The sequence below is a fragment of the Maniola hyperantus genome, chromosome 2, assembly GCF_902806685.2.
Source record: "Maniola hyperantus chromosome 2, iAphHyp1.2, whole genome shotgun sequence".
NCBI classification, from domain to species: Eukaryota; Metazoa; Arthropoda; class Insecta; order Lepidoptera; family Nymphalidae; genus Maniola; species Maniola hyperantus.
The window spans coordinates 9,339,076-9,357,374 of record NC_048537.1 but is presented as its reverse complement, the minus strand read 5'-3'; the positions used below and the strand labels follow the sequence as shown (position 1 = coordinate 9,357,374).

Genomic DNA, 18,299 nt, shown 5'->3' with positions numbered 1-18,299 from the left:
AAAATTCTCTAAAGTTTAAAGTCGTGAGGTACCTAATATTCGTTTGCTTCTCTTTGTGCGCAATTCGTGCACATGCGCACAAATAGATGCAAACGAACACAGCTGCTTTTAAACTTGAAGCAAAGTCACTTGTCAGAGTTATGGAAGCACGCGTTAAACTAATTTTATTAATTGCGCTTGTGCAAATCGTGTATGACGGCAGTGGCGTGGCAAAGTAAACACACTTTTTAAGTATTACAAAATTTATTACAAAAATAATCTTTTCTAATCTCATTTGATTTAGTCCTTGACAAATATGCGAAACGAAGACGTACCTATAGTCCGCGACTGGTCGAGATGACAATCGGGTTATTTGGCGTTCCCTCCCCGATTGCCATTTCAACCTGTCTCGTACTATACCTACAAAAGCTAATCTTACATAATATTATATTAATTCATTAGCCATTTTATAATACTAATACTAGGTACCTAGCTTATTTTAAGTAGTCCAAGATCATAAATAAAAAGCTTGTCCGGACTATATAATTTAGTCGAATACCTACTTATGTGACAGAGAAGAAAAAATTAACAAGTGTAAATTAAAAGTTAACTTTAAATCACCCGACTTATGAAATGTTTGACGTTCGACGGTTGATAAACCTGTCACCTGATTACCCACCACCTTTCTGCTCCAACATCTAACATTGATCACTATTTTGTCTATCAACTACTCGTCGAGACAAACTCGCTGAACGTATAGTAGGGCTGAATGTCTGTGGCCACCTTCCTGCCCGATCATCAGACCCTGGTCACAGTTATAAGGAAACTAACTACTCATGGAGATCAAATCAGTGAAAACAATGTGATGAGTTAATTTGCATCAGCTGATAAGACGCTGTGTCGCAACTAGGCAGGCCCCATGTCCCTCACTCGCTCATGTCATTGCCATTTAAACAACTCAGATAAGCAATAACATTATAATAGATGAAAGCTTAAAGTACTTGCCAGTCGATTAAAATATATACTAATTTGTAGTCCGAACCAGCCTTTTACAAGAAGGTATAGTACGCGACAGGTTGAGATAGCAATCGAGGTATGAGGCGGAGGGACGCCACGCACACCCGCACGTCACCCGTGCTTGCCCTCACCGGGTTAGCGCGGGGGCCTCGACCAGTCGCGTACTATAGGTACAGTGCGACAAGGCTCTCTTGGCACTTGGATGACATTGACAGTGGGGCGCTGTTGAAGCTGAGAACAAAGGCTTAAAATATTCAAACAAGAACAAAGGAGACACTTGACGGCAAAGTTAGTTCCGATTTTCGCCACGCGCCAAGATAGCCTTGTCGCACTGAAGTTTCAATAGGTACCAAGTTGCAACTTTTTATATTAGAACTCCTACAGTCTAGACACTTGAGTTTCTCGTAGGCGTTCGTCGAACATAATATTATTATACGTAGCGCAGAGGCCGCGAAAACGCGACGCTTGCACCGCGTTAACGCCTGAACACTGCGCAGTGCGCTAGTGTCGCGTAGGCGCGACGATAGCGTAGCGTCATGTAAAATCGCAAAGTATTTGACCTATTTCAAATTATTTTTTATACAATTTTTTTTTTGCATTGCTGCAGCACTTGCGCTGCGCATATCATGTTCGCTGGAGAAACGTGAAGGGGCTCGAGGTATTTAGCTTACAGCTACTAAACCTTATATGGTACGTATTTAACATTTCACTATTAAAATTATTGTAAACTGCTAAAAAATGTCACTCATTAGCAGCAATTAATATAGTAAAATTATCACAACGAACCAAGCGAATCATCTAAAAGTCAGTCATATCATATCATTGAAGCTCTAGAGTTCATCTAATATTATTATTTACTACATTACATGCTATCAATAAATACGATTTTCATAGTCATAAATCATAATTAATGTATAAATTATTGAACAGATTATTTCTATGCTTACTTAAATATATTTATAGTTAAAATGGTTAAGTATATTAATAACAATAGTAAAAATGGAAACATTAAACACTGACAAGATGACCCTGTAGAGCTGTGGACTGGTGGTAGCGCCGGCGCGAGGCGAAGTCTTCGTTGTCATCGTTGAGCCTCTCTTGTTCCACGGCGATGTCCGAGTGCACCGGCGTCACTACCAATTGTTCGTATTCTAACGGCCGCTTTCTGTAAAGAGCACGTTCATATATATTAATTTGTTTATCAACTACTAGATATGATGATGCCCGCGACTTCGTCCGCGTGGATTTAGGTTTTTAAAAATGCCGTGGGAACTGATTGACTGATTTATTTCCAGGATAAAAGTAGCCTATGGCCTCTGTACTTCCCCGGGATCAGTGTTGGCATTAATCAATCATTTTTTTAATCAATTAGTTAATTTGATTAATTTTAATCAGATTAAATTAATCGTGATTGAACTTAATTGTGATTACGTCAATCGCGATTAATATATTAATCGTAATCGCGATTAATAAAATTAAACATTAATCGTAAGTATTTTCAAAACAAGAAAAAAATTACAAGACTGAGCTAGCGTAATTGCTTGTTGCATTTACACAGTCGCTATTTGTAGGCACTAGCTCACTATTGCTTGTCTGTTTAGTACATCGTTGTACATACATAGGAAAAAACAAAAAAATACATGCGCGCTGAATTGAAGACCTCCTCCTATTTTGGAAGTCGGTTAAAAAGGATTGTGGTACTTTTACAACAATATATTTAATCATATATTTTAATAGCGATTTACCATTAACGATTAAAATTAATTAATCGTAATGAAATGTTTACGATTAATTAAGTTTAGTCGCAAATCGCGATTAATTTTATCGTAAATCAGATTAACTTTTATCATTGAATCAGAGTAACTGCCAACATTGCCCGGGATGCAAGCTATCTCTGTACCGAATTTCGTCAAAATCGGTTGAACGGATGCGTCGTGAAAGGGTAACAGACAGACTGACACACTTTCGCATTTATAATATTAAAGTATGGATTAACTGATCCGCCCGGCTCCGCTCGGAGGCAATTTCATCTATTATACATTTATAGCCTATGAACATCTGGATGTACCTTTCAAATGGTGAAGTGATATACAGGTGAGCCATACAAAATGACAGTTATGTTTTGTGCAGATTTTAAGCGCTCCACCACCCCACGGAACTGGGAATTAAAATTGATTTTTTTTTCAATGGTGTGCGTATTGACACTGTCTCATCATTAACATTTAGTAGTTCCGAATACGCTCACTGCTGCTATCAGCTCTAGAATGGCAAAAATCAAGTTGCTTCAGGCAGTAGCGGATTTGTACTCTTGGCCGCCCTAGGCCCCAGGGCATGTAATACTTAAGTAGGTACCAGCCGCGCTTTTCGCAGCCCTCATCATAATTATATTATAGACTACATAATGAATAGGCTACTTGACTCATATCTAATTCCGTCCAATAAATGATTATTTATTATAGTATTTTGCTTAAGACAACGAAATATATCAATAACAATTATTAAAACGCAGGATGGATATATAAATCCAATTTTAAAAATACAGTTTTTTTTTATTTGAAACGCAGAAAACGCTGTCAGCCATGATGTGACGTCATTAAATATGTAAACAAAGAAATGTCATCCCTATGTCACGCGGGGACTAACGTAGTATCCATATATATAAAATTTAGAGTCCTGACTAACTTATATATCAACGCACAGCCTAAACATCTAAACAGCTGGTTCTAGATACATGAAATTTGGTGCGTGTGTTCTTTGTAGGTAAAGAGAAGGTATCCACTAGGAAAGGATTTTTTGAAATTCCACCCTGAGTGGGTTAAATGGAGGTTTGAAATTTATGAAGTCCACGCGGGCGAAGTCACGAGCATAAGCTAGTTTTTATATATTTCTAAAAACTCATAGTAAACGTAAAAAATATCGCTTTCTCTTTAAATTGAATAAGTTATTAAGTAAGACTCACAACAAAGTGATCTTTGCAAAAATAAATTTGGGTTGAAGTCGTAGTCATAGGATCCCTTTAAGCAAGTCTTTGCGTGTTACGTATATTTATTTCACTGGGCACTCTAATCCACAACTTTCCAGTGGTCTTTATCGATGCGTTTTTTACATTCTCGGATGATACAATAACGATAATTACTATATTTTTCATGTAAACTAGTATAGAAGTCATGTTTATTAAACTTTGGGAGGTTATGCTGTTGTTTACAAATGCATGACGTCAGAGCACAGATAATCTATCGGCCAAACATGGCCGACAGTGTTTTCACGTGGCTAAGAAAAATATATTTTTAAATTAAAGTTTTACGGTTTTTAGGGCGCAAAAAAATATAGTGTTAATTTTTTTGATATAATAGGACAAATATTAACCATTTAAGACCAACTTAAAAAAAGTGTCAAGTAGCCTATTTACTTTATTGTCAAGTTTTATCACAACTTTTACCATAACATCAGTGAATTTTTTGCAACGATTGACCGCCCCTTATATCTGGCCGCCGTAGGCCCGGGCCTATTGGGCATTAGGGCAAATCCGCCACTGGCTTCAGGTCGACAATAGCAGGTCTAGCGAACTTGTACTAGTATAGATCACTGTGCCTTACCCTATAGCTTGAAGAAAAGCAATTTTCAACCAGTGGAAGAATCTGAACTCCGAAGCTCGGCCGGGCTTCACGGCCGGGTTGGCAGCGCCGATGTAGAGCCACAGGAGCCACAGAATGGATAAACAACCGATGGCGTACATCCAGTTAACTAAAACCATTAGCAGCAATTTGATTGCCACCTGAAATATCACCAAAATAAAAAAACTTAATCAAAATTTATTTCGTATTAGCTGATGCCCGCGACTTCGTTCGCGTGGATTTAGGTTATTAAAATCACGTGGGACATCGACGACGAAAGTTAAAAATGATGTATACTAATGCGTATAAAATGACTTCTCACGCGCTATTATAACTTTATGTCAAATTTCATGACAAAAGTACGATTTCAATCCTTGTTTTAAAGGTGAACCGTACTTTTGATACGACAGTTGACATATAGAGTTAAAATTGTACGTGAGAAATCATTTTGTACGGACTATAAGTAATTATCGATTATTCTTACTCCAATTAACGACAGCCATCTATTGCAGAGGTGTGAGTACCAGTTTTTATTTTTTGAATGTACACTGACATCCTCTCTCCGCGCGTCGCCGTTTGCCATCCGCCCATTCATTATCGCTGAATCCGTTGGGGAAGGTGTGAAATCCTAAAACAAAATTAATTTCAGTGAAACATAACGCAATATATGTAAGTCTGTTTCAAAACTGTGAATGCCCTGTCTCAGTCCTGTCCTCTGTCTGTATAGAAATATAGTAGAAAGAGACGAAGCAAAAAATGTGATATTTCAATAAAATCAAATAAGTCCCATCAAAAATTAAAAAAATATGGTAAAAAATTGGTCATAAATTAAGGAAACTCTGACTTGAAGATATTTCGTAATTAAATTAGTTACAAACTTGTAATTTGGGAGTAGAGGATTAGGGCAGAAAATAATGTACATCAGCCTTTAGAATGAGATTTCGGCTTTGTAGAGCGTTGTCTCTGTCACTCATATCTATGTGACGTTTTATTGGTCTCAACGACAGAGACAACGCTCTACAAAACCGCTATATTTTCCAAAGGTCGATGTACATTATTTTCCGCCGCGTACTGTATCTACTCTTGGAAACTAAAATGTCACTTCTACCTTTACCCACAGCTACAAAGGTACAACAGATCTTAAATGTTTGTTTACTCGTCTTTTGCTCGACTTGGACACTACCGTGCCCCCAGATGGCTAAACAGAAAAATCTAAACGTAGTGCCATTAGTTTTACGTTACTTTTTGACCTATCATTTACATATTGTCTAAAACTTACTCCCACAGTTTTGTGTCGTATTCTTTCCGGAAACAACAGGTCTAAGTCACTGCCTGTGGCGCCGTACACGTGCGTATCTCTTTGAGACTGTCCTTGAAATCTGAAACCATACTAAATATATTTTTTGAATCTAGTCACCACCAATCCAAATCCAATCCAAATCTTAATACACATCTACATAATGGAAAGGATAATATGGTTATAGTTTATTAGATAAAGGCTTTTTATCTGGTTTAGTGCTCGTAAGATTAAATAAAAAGAATTATTAAACTTTTTCATGTAATAAAAAGTAATAGAAAGTAAATTAGTTATGTGTTTAACGAATTTCTTTGTTTGTTTTTACAAACAAATATTATCGACACAGGTATTTCTGTAAACGTAAGTCTGTAATAGACTATGAAATTTTTTAAGAATGGCTTAGTTTGCGAGTGTTTTTTACTTTCGTCGCGTTGATAACAAGTTATCATTTTCAATAATAAAATAGATTTAAAGATATTATGAATAATAAAAGTTAGATAACTCAAAAGATTAATGTAGTGTGGGCGAGATAACAAAATAAAATCATACCTCATTTCTCTTTTATGTTGCAAATCAAAAGTTTGAGCGAGAGCAAAATAGAGTAGTCAATGCTAGCATAGGTGATCAGAAAGGCATAGTGACTATTGGTGCGAGCTTGTTTAATATCTCCAATGATGATGAATGTTACTGTCACTTACTGCTACTACTATCATTGAATGTATGGGCAGCTTTGTTCGGACCCCTCTGTGAAATAATAATCTAAGTAAGATAACAAAACCCCTCAACAAAATCTTGCAACGCTGGTGCCTAGTCCGATCCGAATTTGAGAAACAGTACGCTTCGTTTCGATTTCGTTGACGAAAAAACTATAACTTCAAAAACAAAAGGATTAAGCTCACAAGTTTTACGGTTTGAATTCGTCCATACATCTACCGCCGAAGCGGGGAAAACATCATAAAGCAAAAATCAGTAGGTAGTACTGAAAAACTACATTAAAACAAACACCGTTATGTCCATTAACTTTTTAGTGGTTCGATGTTCATCAACATTGGCGAGCTGGGTCCAGATCGCTAAACTCGGCACCCTTAAAATGAAGCACATCCGATAATGTTTACAGAACATCACACCGTTTTTCAAAACCGACATCAAAAGTTTAAAGAATCTTACAGAACTGAAACTTTTGTGTCTCTTTCCCGTCCCGTTGAATGACAGCATAGATCACGTTAACTTGATAAGTTACACAAGCGCCTGTGATCTCATTAGCAATAGCGTTTGATCTGAAATTTTGTTTAGTATTACAGCTATTTCAGAATGTATTTTCTCTGATTCGAATCGCTATCAACACAAGCATTAATTTGATAGGCTTTAACAATAAAAACTTAAACAACTGTGCAACCCATCTTAATGTCGAGCGATTATATTATCACAGTGCTATTGAATCTGCCAGTATTTCAATATTTCGTATCTTCGCTAAACGCAAAAACGACATTTATTATTACCATAAATGGTGCAGGGATGTGATTTGGTTACCTAAAACAATCTAATAATACATTTTATGCATCGCAATGTCACCAGTCTATAGGTAAGTCAAATCTAAAATATTCTCATAAAGTAGTTATTAAATGATGGAAATCAAATCAAAAAAGTTTAAAAGTTCTCAAAAAAAACATGCATATTTTTTTTTTTTTTTTTTTTTGTCGTAAAGCACTGTCACCAGTACTTTACTACCATTACAATCTAGCCTATGAAAGAGGCTAATAAGCAATATTATATTAACCTAAACTTATAAACGTACTTATACCTAAGAATCTGTCCATTGACTTAGCTAGTTTATAGTTAAGATACCTTATTGGAGACACTTTGTTCTTGTGTTCTTTAAATTGCACTAGCACTATGCTTCACTTTGTTCGTGTGATCTTTGATTTGCACTAGCACTACACTTTCCACTATAACTACACTAGCTCAAAAGGCTTGTCCTCTTAAGTCTACGTATTAGGTCGGTGTTGTCGAGGAGCTGGATAGCCTCGACGCTTAACATGTCATGGAGCCTACGTTCGTGGGATTTAGCGTGTTTTGCTAAAGCTGTGTCCACGAAGCCCATTTGGAGATCGCGATGAATGTCTACATTCCTGACGTACCAGGTGTGCATTGACGATACCCCTAAGCACTTTATTTTGGAATCGCTGAATTATTAGTAAATTGGTCTTTCTGGTACAGCCCCACAACTGGATACCATAAGTCCACACTGGCATTAGGACTTGTTTGTATAATAGTATCTTATTTTTAGTTGACAGTGATGAGTTTCTGCCTATGAGCCAGTACAATTTTTTGTACCGTAACTCTAGCTCTTCTTTTTTTCTTCTTGACATGTGCTTTCCAGCGTAGCTTACTGTGTCAAGAGTCATTCCAAGATATTTTGCCGTGTTAGCATAGGGTATCTTTTGTTGGTCAATATAAATGGGATAATATTTTGGTATTTTATTAGTAAAATCAATATGGGCAGCTTGGAATCGTTAAGTCTTATTCTCCATTTTTTCGTCCCATTTATGTAGTTCATTTAGAGCTATTGAACTTTTCCCGATGCCTCCTGGTGAGTATTACCCACAGCTATGATAGCAGTATCATCGGCAAAAGTAGCGATGGTATTGTGATCGGGTTGTGGAAGATCACACGTGTAACAGGAGATAAAGGACAGGTCCAGAACGCTTCCTTGAGGTACTCCAGCTTTGATCACCTTGAGTTTGGAGTAAGCTTCCCTCTTGCCTCACTCGAAAATACTCTATCAGATAGTATGATTCTAATATGTTTGCAAATGGTTGAGGAAGTAATACTTTTAGTTTCTGAACAAGACCTTCAATGCCAGACTTTATCAAGGCTTGTGCTACATCAAGAAATACGTTGAACAGACTTTCTTTTCTTCTAGTGTTCTTTCAATTATATTGTTATTCTGTGTACTTGATCGATTGTCGAGTGCTTTTTCCCTGAATCAAACTGATGGTCAGGAATCAGATTTTTTCATCACTCTATATTAGGTTTCAATCTGCTGAGCAGTAGCTTCTCAAAAGTTTTGAGATAATTGGTAGCAGGAGAAATTGGTCTGTATGAGGTAACCTCATTTGTGGTGGTTTGCCTGGTTTGGCAATCATAATACTTCTGCAACTTTCCACAAATCAGGGACGTGCTTAATTCAAATGCTGCATTAATCAGCGTCGTTAATTTTACGATTCCTTTTTTTTGGAAGGTTTCGCAGATTTCTGTAGTAATAAGATCATATCATGGAGTTTTTTTTAAGTTCAGTTATTAACTATCTGGAGTATTCTTCGGCGTTACTAGTTTAATGGGAGAGTTTTCTCTGATTTGTTTCCATCGTAGAAAAATCAATGTGCTCTCCTTCGTTTGGTTGAAATATTTTTTCGAGATGTTCTGCAAATCTTTTAGCTTTTTGCTCACTATTCTCTTGCCCACATCCATTTTCTTCTTTAATTGGAGGAATAGGCATACATGGGTCTTTTTAAAATTCCTAGTTGCTTTCCAAAGTGAATAGTCTGTACTCCTTTCACTCGTGAGGCTTTGGAGATAACTGTAGGTTGACGAATCATTAAAGTTTTTGATTTGTTCTTTAGTGCCTAGTCAGTAATTCAGCAACCTTTTATCAAGTGGAGATCTCGAATGATGCCACTTTTTTCTTTGCCTTCTCTTTTCAATGATGAGTTCAAGGATATTTGGGATAAGCAACCACTCCTTGGGGCTTTTTCCTAAGCTTGGGGTGTATTATTCCAAGGCAGCCAGCTGGAATATCTAATACAAATTTCTTACTTCTTCGTTCAGTTGTTCCGAGTTTTTAAGCGGCACATTTAAGTTAATATTGTTAGGTCAAATCCATTTTGAAGCTGTCCCAGTCTGTATTTGTGTTTACAAGACCAGGATAGGTTCTTTATATGATTGTGTCACTTAGCGTTTAGAGAATAGGAGAATGATCTGAATTCATGTCGAACATTTCATCAATGCTAGATATTTTGTTGATATGTTTTTATAAATAAAAAGTCAATTAGGTCTGGTATTTTCATCGTATCTGTAGGCCAGTAGGTAGGCTTACCTGTACTTATTACATCGCATTTTAAATCTTTAATGGCACTTAAGAGTTTATCCTACCTTTGTAGTAGTCAATCTGGAGCCCCACAAAGGTATTTTTTCGCGTTAAAGTCACCTCCAATAATAAATCTATGTCCAATTTTCTCGAGGAAGTTCACATAATATTCTTTTGAAATTGAATGCCTTGGGGGACTATATATAGCTACTACCGAAAATTCGTATTTTGGTAGTTTGACCTTCACAGCTACTGCCTGAATTTCCTGTTCCTCATATTGGAATTCTTGTAATGGTACAAATTTTCTTTAATTAAGATGGCACTGCCGCCTCTCGCTGTATTATTTGGGGTATTGGCCTGGTACACTTTATAACTGTTAAATTTAATAAACGATTGCTTAGTAAAATTGTCTCAGATATTAGACAAATATCAATCTTTAGTGTATCAAGGACTACTTGTGCTCTTGTTGATGTTGTAGTAGTCCGTTTGAGTTCCATGCAAATATTTAAGCTTATTATTCATTTTTTTCGGCTTATTGGTAGCCTTATTAGCGCCACTTTCAAGTTTTGCCAATCTTTCGTCAAACGAGGACATGTAACTTTGAAGAATTTCATCTAGTTTTGCTCCTCCATATTTCCCTGGGGCAGTTTTTGTGCTTGGCAACTTTCTAGAGACTTTTTGAGCAGTAGTTTGATGTTCACTTTGTTTCGTGTGTCTTCATGAGTGTTTTAATTATATGGAAGTAGTAGATTTCTCAGGTTTCGATGAACGCTGAGGATAAGATGAGGATGATTTTGAGATTTTTTAGATTCTTATTTTTTTAGGATCTGCATTTCTTTGGCAACCAGCAACCCCGATAGTTAGCAGGGTGCGCTTCACCGCAGTGTAAGCATTTGGGTTTTTTCTTCTGCTGGCTTAGTGCAGTCTCGAGTCGATGTTTTCCTGTACATTTTACACACCTGGCCTCTCTGGCACAGTATTTCTGCCGTGTGACCATATGCTTGGCATTTTTTACACTGAGGTACAGTTTTGATGTTTTGATAGGGTGAATTTCAACTTTAACCCTAGAATGTGTTTAATGTCATAAATTTTATTTATATCTTCTACATTATTAAATGTTAGAGTAAACATATTAAGCGGCTCTTTATTCTGCCATCTTAGTTTGTTCACTGCATTTTCTATTTTATACCCTTGCTTTGAAGGTCTTCAATTATTCTTTTGGGCTGGCATGAGGCAGGCAATTTTTTAGCCATAACACGAATAGGTCTTTCTTGTTATTCTCATAGGAATGCCACAGAAATTGATTTTGAGTTAAGATTTTCGTCAAGGATCGGTAGGTGTCCTCATTGGTAACGTTTATTTTGACATTCTTTGCGTTCATCATTTTTAATGTAAAATCTGATGAGGCTTCCGGGAGATTTCCTGACAGTAAGTCAAAAAATGTTTGATAGTTTTCCACACCGGACACCATTATAGGCGGGGTAGTGGTACTTTCTTAGTTTTCTTTTTTTCATTTTTACGCGTTTCTGTGTTTGACGTTTCGAATTCTCTACTCTGTGACAGAATGGGTGACGTGCTTAGTTTCCTTTTTTTCCTACTCTTCACTCTTATCCATTCTGTTTCTTGCGCAAGTTCCTCTTCGTCCGTCATGATATTCAGCAGATGGACCCGAACTTTCTTTGTATCGGGACGTATCCATTGGGTTGTTATCCTTATTAGAAAGGAGCTTAATTTGTTTTTTGGAGCTCCAAAATTTGCTGCTCCATTTTTTTTAGTTATAAGCTGGAGTTTTCATTTTCAGCTTTTTTTTCTGTAAATGCGTTAAAAAGCAAGCGCCATTTTCCGTTTTTAATTCTATTTTTATATCGGCCATAGTTGCAGGAACCAAGTAGTATAGCGATGATTATTTATTTTATAATAAACCTGACGCGACGAAACGCGGAACTAGGTCATTTTGGCTCACGCACGGCCGCGGCGACGCGCGGTCGGATCGCGGCGTCAGCAGTTTTTGCTGTTATTGCGGTAAAGACACGGTCGGTTCAAATGAAAACCAAACACTGACTGACTGATGTCATGACATGAAACATGCATATTGTAACAAAATAAGTCAAGCATACTTACACCATGGCCGAGAATCTCTAAACCAGGTATGACTCTCTCATTAGCAATACTCTGTAAAACCCTGGGAGTGCCGTACATGGCTCCCAGACAAGAGCTCATAGAACTCACGTACAGTCCAGCGAGGAGCAGAACTGTAACTGCTGAGATATCAGCTGTTATGGAAAAGTTTTTCAATAACGCATCTCGACTGACTGTCGCTGCTAGAGTTATTATGAACATCAGATACAGAAAAGTTCTGAAAAGGTACAAAATGTAGATATGTCAGACAAGAAAAGGTACGAAATGTAAATACATCAGATATAGAAAAGTTCTGAAAATGTACGAAAGGCGGCATTGGACTCTATAATATATGATTAGATGATGCCTGCAACTTCGTCTACAAGGATTCGGATAGTTATTATGTTGTCCACTTCCGAGATTCAACTGTACAAAATTTCATTAAGATCGGTTCAGCCATTTAGGCACGAATAGGTAATATCTGGACAAATAAACATACTTTCCCATTTATAATATAGGTTAAGGATGGATTATTGCGAAAGTGTCTGACGGTAAAAAGGTTCACTTCACTGATCAAAGTGCTGATTGACAAACTTTAACACTAAAAATAACACAGAGAACTCTCATGAGGCATGAAGTTTACCAACAACGTTTTCCTTAAATCAATATATAATCAAGTGATTTCTCAAAACACAAAAGAAACCGGCAAAATTTACAAAATAAGATACATCCTGAATCAATCTAAAAGAGTGGAATATATTTTGGAATATATGATGTGTTTTGACTTTGGTATGATAAAAAAAATATATGTTTTCTTTTGTGGTATAATAAAATTCAACAGTCATGGCCAACAGTTAGTATTCTAGTCAATAAATTAATATCTTACCCTGTCCCTATGGCAGCCAGTGAACCATTGGGTATATTATTAGAAGGATTTTTTAAATCCCCACTCATATTAATACCAGCCAGGATTCCAGTGATGGTTGGAAAGAAGACACCAAAACACTTAAACCATGTATAGTTCTCTTGGTAGTCAGCCCAAGTATTGTTGGCCATTGTTCCACTAAGCCAACCTTTAAATTCAGCATCTAAAGTAAAATTAGGTTATATTTAATAGTAAGTTAATTGTGCTATATTAAAATAAAATAAATTATATAAAATTATTATAAAAATTATATTGTTATAATAGTACATTACATTCCAGGCCTGAAATAAAGCGATTACTGGCCGAGTATCTATATTGGCAGGCCGAGGCGAAGCCGAGGACTTCTAACGAGGATTTCAAAGGGAAATAAACTATGCAGTAAAAAAAACGAAGCCTGTTATGGAACTTTCGTTTGAATCCAACCAAAGGCTCCAAAAATAAATTCAGAATTTACTCAAAAAGATTGAAAAAAGTGATTGAAATGACAAAGAGATCGCAAAATAATTATTACATAAAAAATTCAAAAAATAAATGCTTGGCCACATGGAAGGTTATCAAAAACAATAATGAATGTGCTCCTAAAAATCAAATCGAGTTAATAAAATACAGAAACCAAGAAATCACGGACCCAGAAAACATAGCCCAAACTTTTAATGGTCACTTTATTAATCTTGCACTTGATACTTAGGGAAAAAATAAAACGAGTCACTATCGTATGCAAATTAATAAATCGTCATCTATGTTTATGACTCCCGTCACTCCTGTTGAAATCTATGAAACTATAAAGTCACTTAAAAATACCCAAAGTGCTGGCTACGACGGGATAATCACGAAAGTGGTGAAAGACAATTCTTTATCAATTTCTGGTGTCTTGTGTCACATAGTTAATTTATGCATAGAACATGGTAAATTTCCAAAAGCGTTAAAATTAACAATAGTAAAACCATTGTTTAAAAGCAAGGATAAATGTGACGTAGGGTGCTATCGTCCGGTCGCATTAATAACAATTTTCGCAAAAATCTTTGACAAGGTATTGTACAAACGATTAAGCAACTATCTAGAGGAGAATGCCCTGCTGGTGAATGAGCAAAAAGGATTTAGAAAAATAAGTCAATTAACTTGGCAATATATGATCTTTTCGCCAAAATTATGATGTGTATAGACAGGAAAATTCCAGTAGCTGCGCTATATATGGACATGACCAAAGCCTTTGATTTTGTGGATCACAAAATTTTGTTAAGAAAATTATACCTATACGGAGTGCGAGGAACTGTGCTTGACCTATTTGAGTCTTATCTTTCGGACAGATCACAAATTACAGAAATAACAAGAATATGTCCCAATAATTTCACTGAAATGGTATATCATTCAACGTCCCGATGCGTGCAATACGGCGTGCCACAAGGAAGTGTTTTAGGTCCATTACTATTTCTTGTTTACATTAATGACCTTCCCCAAGCGATATCACAATCAATGGTTCTTTATGCAGATGACTGCACTATCATATATGAAGGGCGAAATGTACAAAACTATATAACGGAAATCAATATATCAATTGATCGAGTAATTGACTAGCTTGACAAAAATAACCTTAATATTAACATAGATAAGACTAAAATTATGACATTTAATTGGGATGTATTAAAAATATCTAATTATAATATTAACCATATGGGAACACAAATAAGTACAACTACAGAACCGAAATTCCTGGGTATCATTATAGATAACCAAATAAATTGGAAGGCTCACACGGATATTATTTGTAACAAATTATATAAGTTTTCTTATGCCCTTTATAAACTAAATAAAAGAGCTGATATGCAAACGCTGCGTACATCATATTTTGGATATGTTGAGTCAACACTTAGATACGGCATTATGTTCTGGGGTAACTCTGTTGACCGTGAGAGAGTTTTTAAGGCCCAGAAAAGGTGCATCCGAGCAAAACGAAACCTGCACTGGACTGACGGCTGTCAGCCACATTTTAGGGACCTGCAGATATTGACATTTCCCTCGCTTTTTGTTTATGAGACAGCTGTTTTTGTACACGGCAACCTCGATTTATTTAAAAATATGAATAACAGGAGACACCCATTAAGATTGCGTGCACAACATTCGAAGACAGCGAAAATGCAAAAAAGCATATTTTGTCTCGCAATTAATATTTATAACAAAGTATCAAATGAGATAAAGAAACTGCCCATGACCAGTTTTAAAACATCACTAAAGACATTTTTGATAAGCAAAGCTTATTATTCTATTAAGGAGTATCTTAATGAATCGAGCATAATTTAATGATTACTTAATGCACGATTTACTTTTATTTAATATACATAGGAACCCCACTACATTAACTTAAAATTTTGAATAATAACCTCATTTTAACTCAACATTGTTCTTATCCGACCGACTATTTGACATTTTACTCTGATTTGACATATTTCACTACCAGACACATTTTTACCTTATTTTTACACAATAAAATATGTACGAGTAATATTATCAGAACTATGTACACGATGCTAGGTATAACATAACATATTGCATGCTAATAGGCAGAATTTGGCTGTACCTTTTTGTTTTTGTAACATCTCAACTGTTTACCCATATTCGCAATAAAGAAATTTGTATTTGTATTTGTATTTGTATTTGTATTTGTATTTGTAACGCCTTTTAAACGAAACGAGGTTGGTAATCGCTAATTTCGGCCGAGAATTGTATAGTACTTTTCTTCCAATTGTGTGGAAACAATAAAAAAATAATAGAAGAAACAAAGGTTTAATTCATATGAAAATGTATATTGTATATAGTATATCATGTACCAGTAAAAAAACAAAAAAAAATAGATAATTTAAAAAAATCAATAAAAAAAATAAAAACTATTAGAAAAAAATATTAAAAAAAAAACAAAAATATCAAAAAAATATTAGAATGAAAGAAATCATTTAAAAAAATAAAAAATTAAAATTATTGGCAAAAAAATAAGTATTAAAAAGGTAAAAAACAAATTGAAAAAGAAACAATAATGATATAAAAAAACTGGGAAAAAAATACCTTATTAAAAAATAAAAACTGTGATAGCCTAGTGGGGACGTCCGCCCTCTAATTGGAGGTTGGGGGTTCGATCCCGGGCCTCTGTGCGTTTTAGTTAATTAAATAGCACTTGCTTTAACAGTTAAGGAAAACATCGTGAGGAAACCTGCATGCCTGAGTTCTCCATAATGTTCTCAAAACCCTTCTCACTCTGAGGAGACCCGTTCTCTGTAGTGAGCCGGTGATGGGTTGATCATGATGATGATGATGATACATATTTTAAAAAACACAAGTCGTCCAGTTACAGTTTTATTATATGTACTGATTTTGCTATGGACTTATTACATAGTAGTATTTATTTACCGGGTGTAGCCGTAAATGAACCAACAAAGAAATCCAGCGCGGCCACCAGAATGATCAATAGAAGCGCAAACTGTAACTTGATAACCCATTTTACTCCTGCAACATTTATAGTTCCCAGTAACAATACAGCAGCTATAGAAAACCCACGGGCGGCCCATGGTGAATAGTCATTTGTTCCTATTAGATCTGCCATGGATTCTCCAAATCCAAACACATTTAAGGCGCATCCTACAGCCTGTAAAAATTATTAGTTAATAGTATAAATTACAAGTACAATATTTACATTCTCAGATACTAAAATATTACAGTTTCAGTTTCTATAAAATATCTTTAATAGATAGACCTTGGAAAAATATTAAATAAATTTAATCAACCAAAAAACTAACCATCCTCAGAATCCCCTTCCCTTAATAGCCCATATTCCCTTATTCATAGAGAATGATAAAAAGATTTATAATGCCAAGCTTCAAGTAGAAAGAGAAAATTCTTCTTATGTTCTAGTATTCTATGCCACTGATATATTCTCAACTTAAGTAGGTACATATTATTATGTAAATGTGACCATTCAAGTACATACCTGACCAAAACAGTAAATCATTCCTAATGCTCCTCCCAGCCTGGAGCCCAATGTGTGCGCCAGGATAAAATAAACTCCTCCACTTTCTATCCTGCATCTTTCACATATCCCTACTGCTGACAACACTGAGATCAAAGCTACAAAAACTGTAAAAAATAATTTTAATATTAAACCTTACATTACAGTGACAATGCAGCACACAATGATATTCTAGTCAAAATGACCAGACCCCTCTACTAGAAGACAGATGTCTTAACTAGGATATCACAATTAAAGCTTAATTAATTACAAAAGGTCACAATGTTGAGGACACAAAAAACCAGATTGTTCTATAATTAAAATTTATTCTTATAATTTATTACTAAGTTCTTTCAAGATAGAGTTTGCGAACTATTCCAATGTTAGGATTCTAGTCTGTGTAACTCCATTGTTTGACAGCGTGCCGGTAACACAATACGTTCCCACAGGTGTGCAAAAGTGCTTACACGTAGTGCCAACGCCAGTGATACGTGTAGGGCTGGCACTCCACATAACAAATAATTTAAACATTATCCAAATATGAATTATGGATTAAGCTTTAGGTAATTTAAAATTTCAGATCGAATAAAAGTACTTACCTGTAAAAATTACTATTAAAACTGCATTCACTAAGCCAGCTTGTCCAACCATCCAACCAGACCGCAAAAATACAATAACTCCGAAAATATTTATAAGACATGATGTAAACACTCCATCCCAGGTACCAAAAAGAACTGGTTGCGATATGAAAAAATTGGATTTCCACCAAGGCACGTCACCCTAAAATTTAAATTCACAGGACAAAATCATTCACAAACAAAATTCACATTCAAAATTATGTCTTATCTGAAGATATACCTGTACGTCAGCAAAAATTTCGTTCGCACCAGATGCTTGATGCCCACCCGTTCCGTATTGTGATTCATTTCCCAAATCGACAAAACCACCAGATTGTCTCCGCATACGAGCTCTGTCATACTCTGGTTCATCACTTCGGAAACTATCTACATCTAAATCAATTGCTCTAGACCGATTATTCTGATCCATTGTAAACTACTTAACAATAAGCCTTGCTTAGATCATTATATTAAAAATAAAGTAATTGTAATCTAAATTCTAGAGCATTTCTATGAGAAAAGATTTCTAGCAATGCAAATTACTAGTGATAATTTTTTTTTTTAAAGTGATAGTATATATAATGTACTCTGTGGTGATAAACACCACAGATCAGATCACTATATAATAATCAAATACTGTAGTCTGTACTA

General features: G+C 35.6%; 1 protein-coding gene across 1 annotated transcript; it reads right to left on the bottom strand.

The window, feature by feature from the left end:
* Positions 1 to 224: 224 nt before the first annotated feature.
* LOC117987800 (solute carrier family 12 member 8) lies at positions 225 to 18,203 on the bottom strand. The gene is given in 14 exon segments (XM_034974868.2): positions 225 to 2,161; positions 4,593 to 4,771; positions 5,095 to 5,238; positions 5,890 to 5,989; positions 6,457 to 6,508; positions 6,511 to 6,601; positions 6,603 to 6,638; positions 6,640 to 6,651; positions 12,116 to 12,350; positions 12,999 to 13,200; positions 16,437 to 16,671; positions 17,014 to 17,159; positions 17,631 to 17,811; positions 17,890 to 18,203. Coding segments are annotated over 14 exon segments (1,959 nt in total). The 5' UTR covers positions 18,079 to 18,203; the 3' UTR covers positions 225 to 2,004.
* Positions 18,204 to 18,299: the final 96 nt, after the last annotated feature.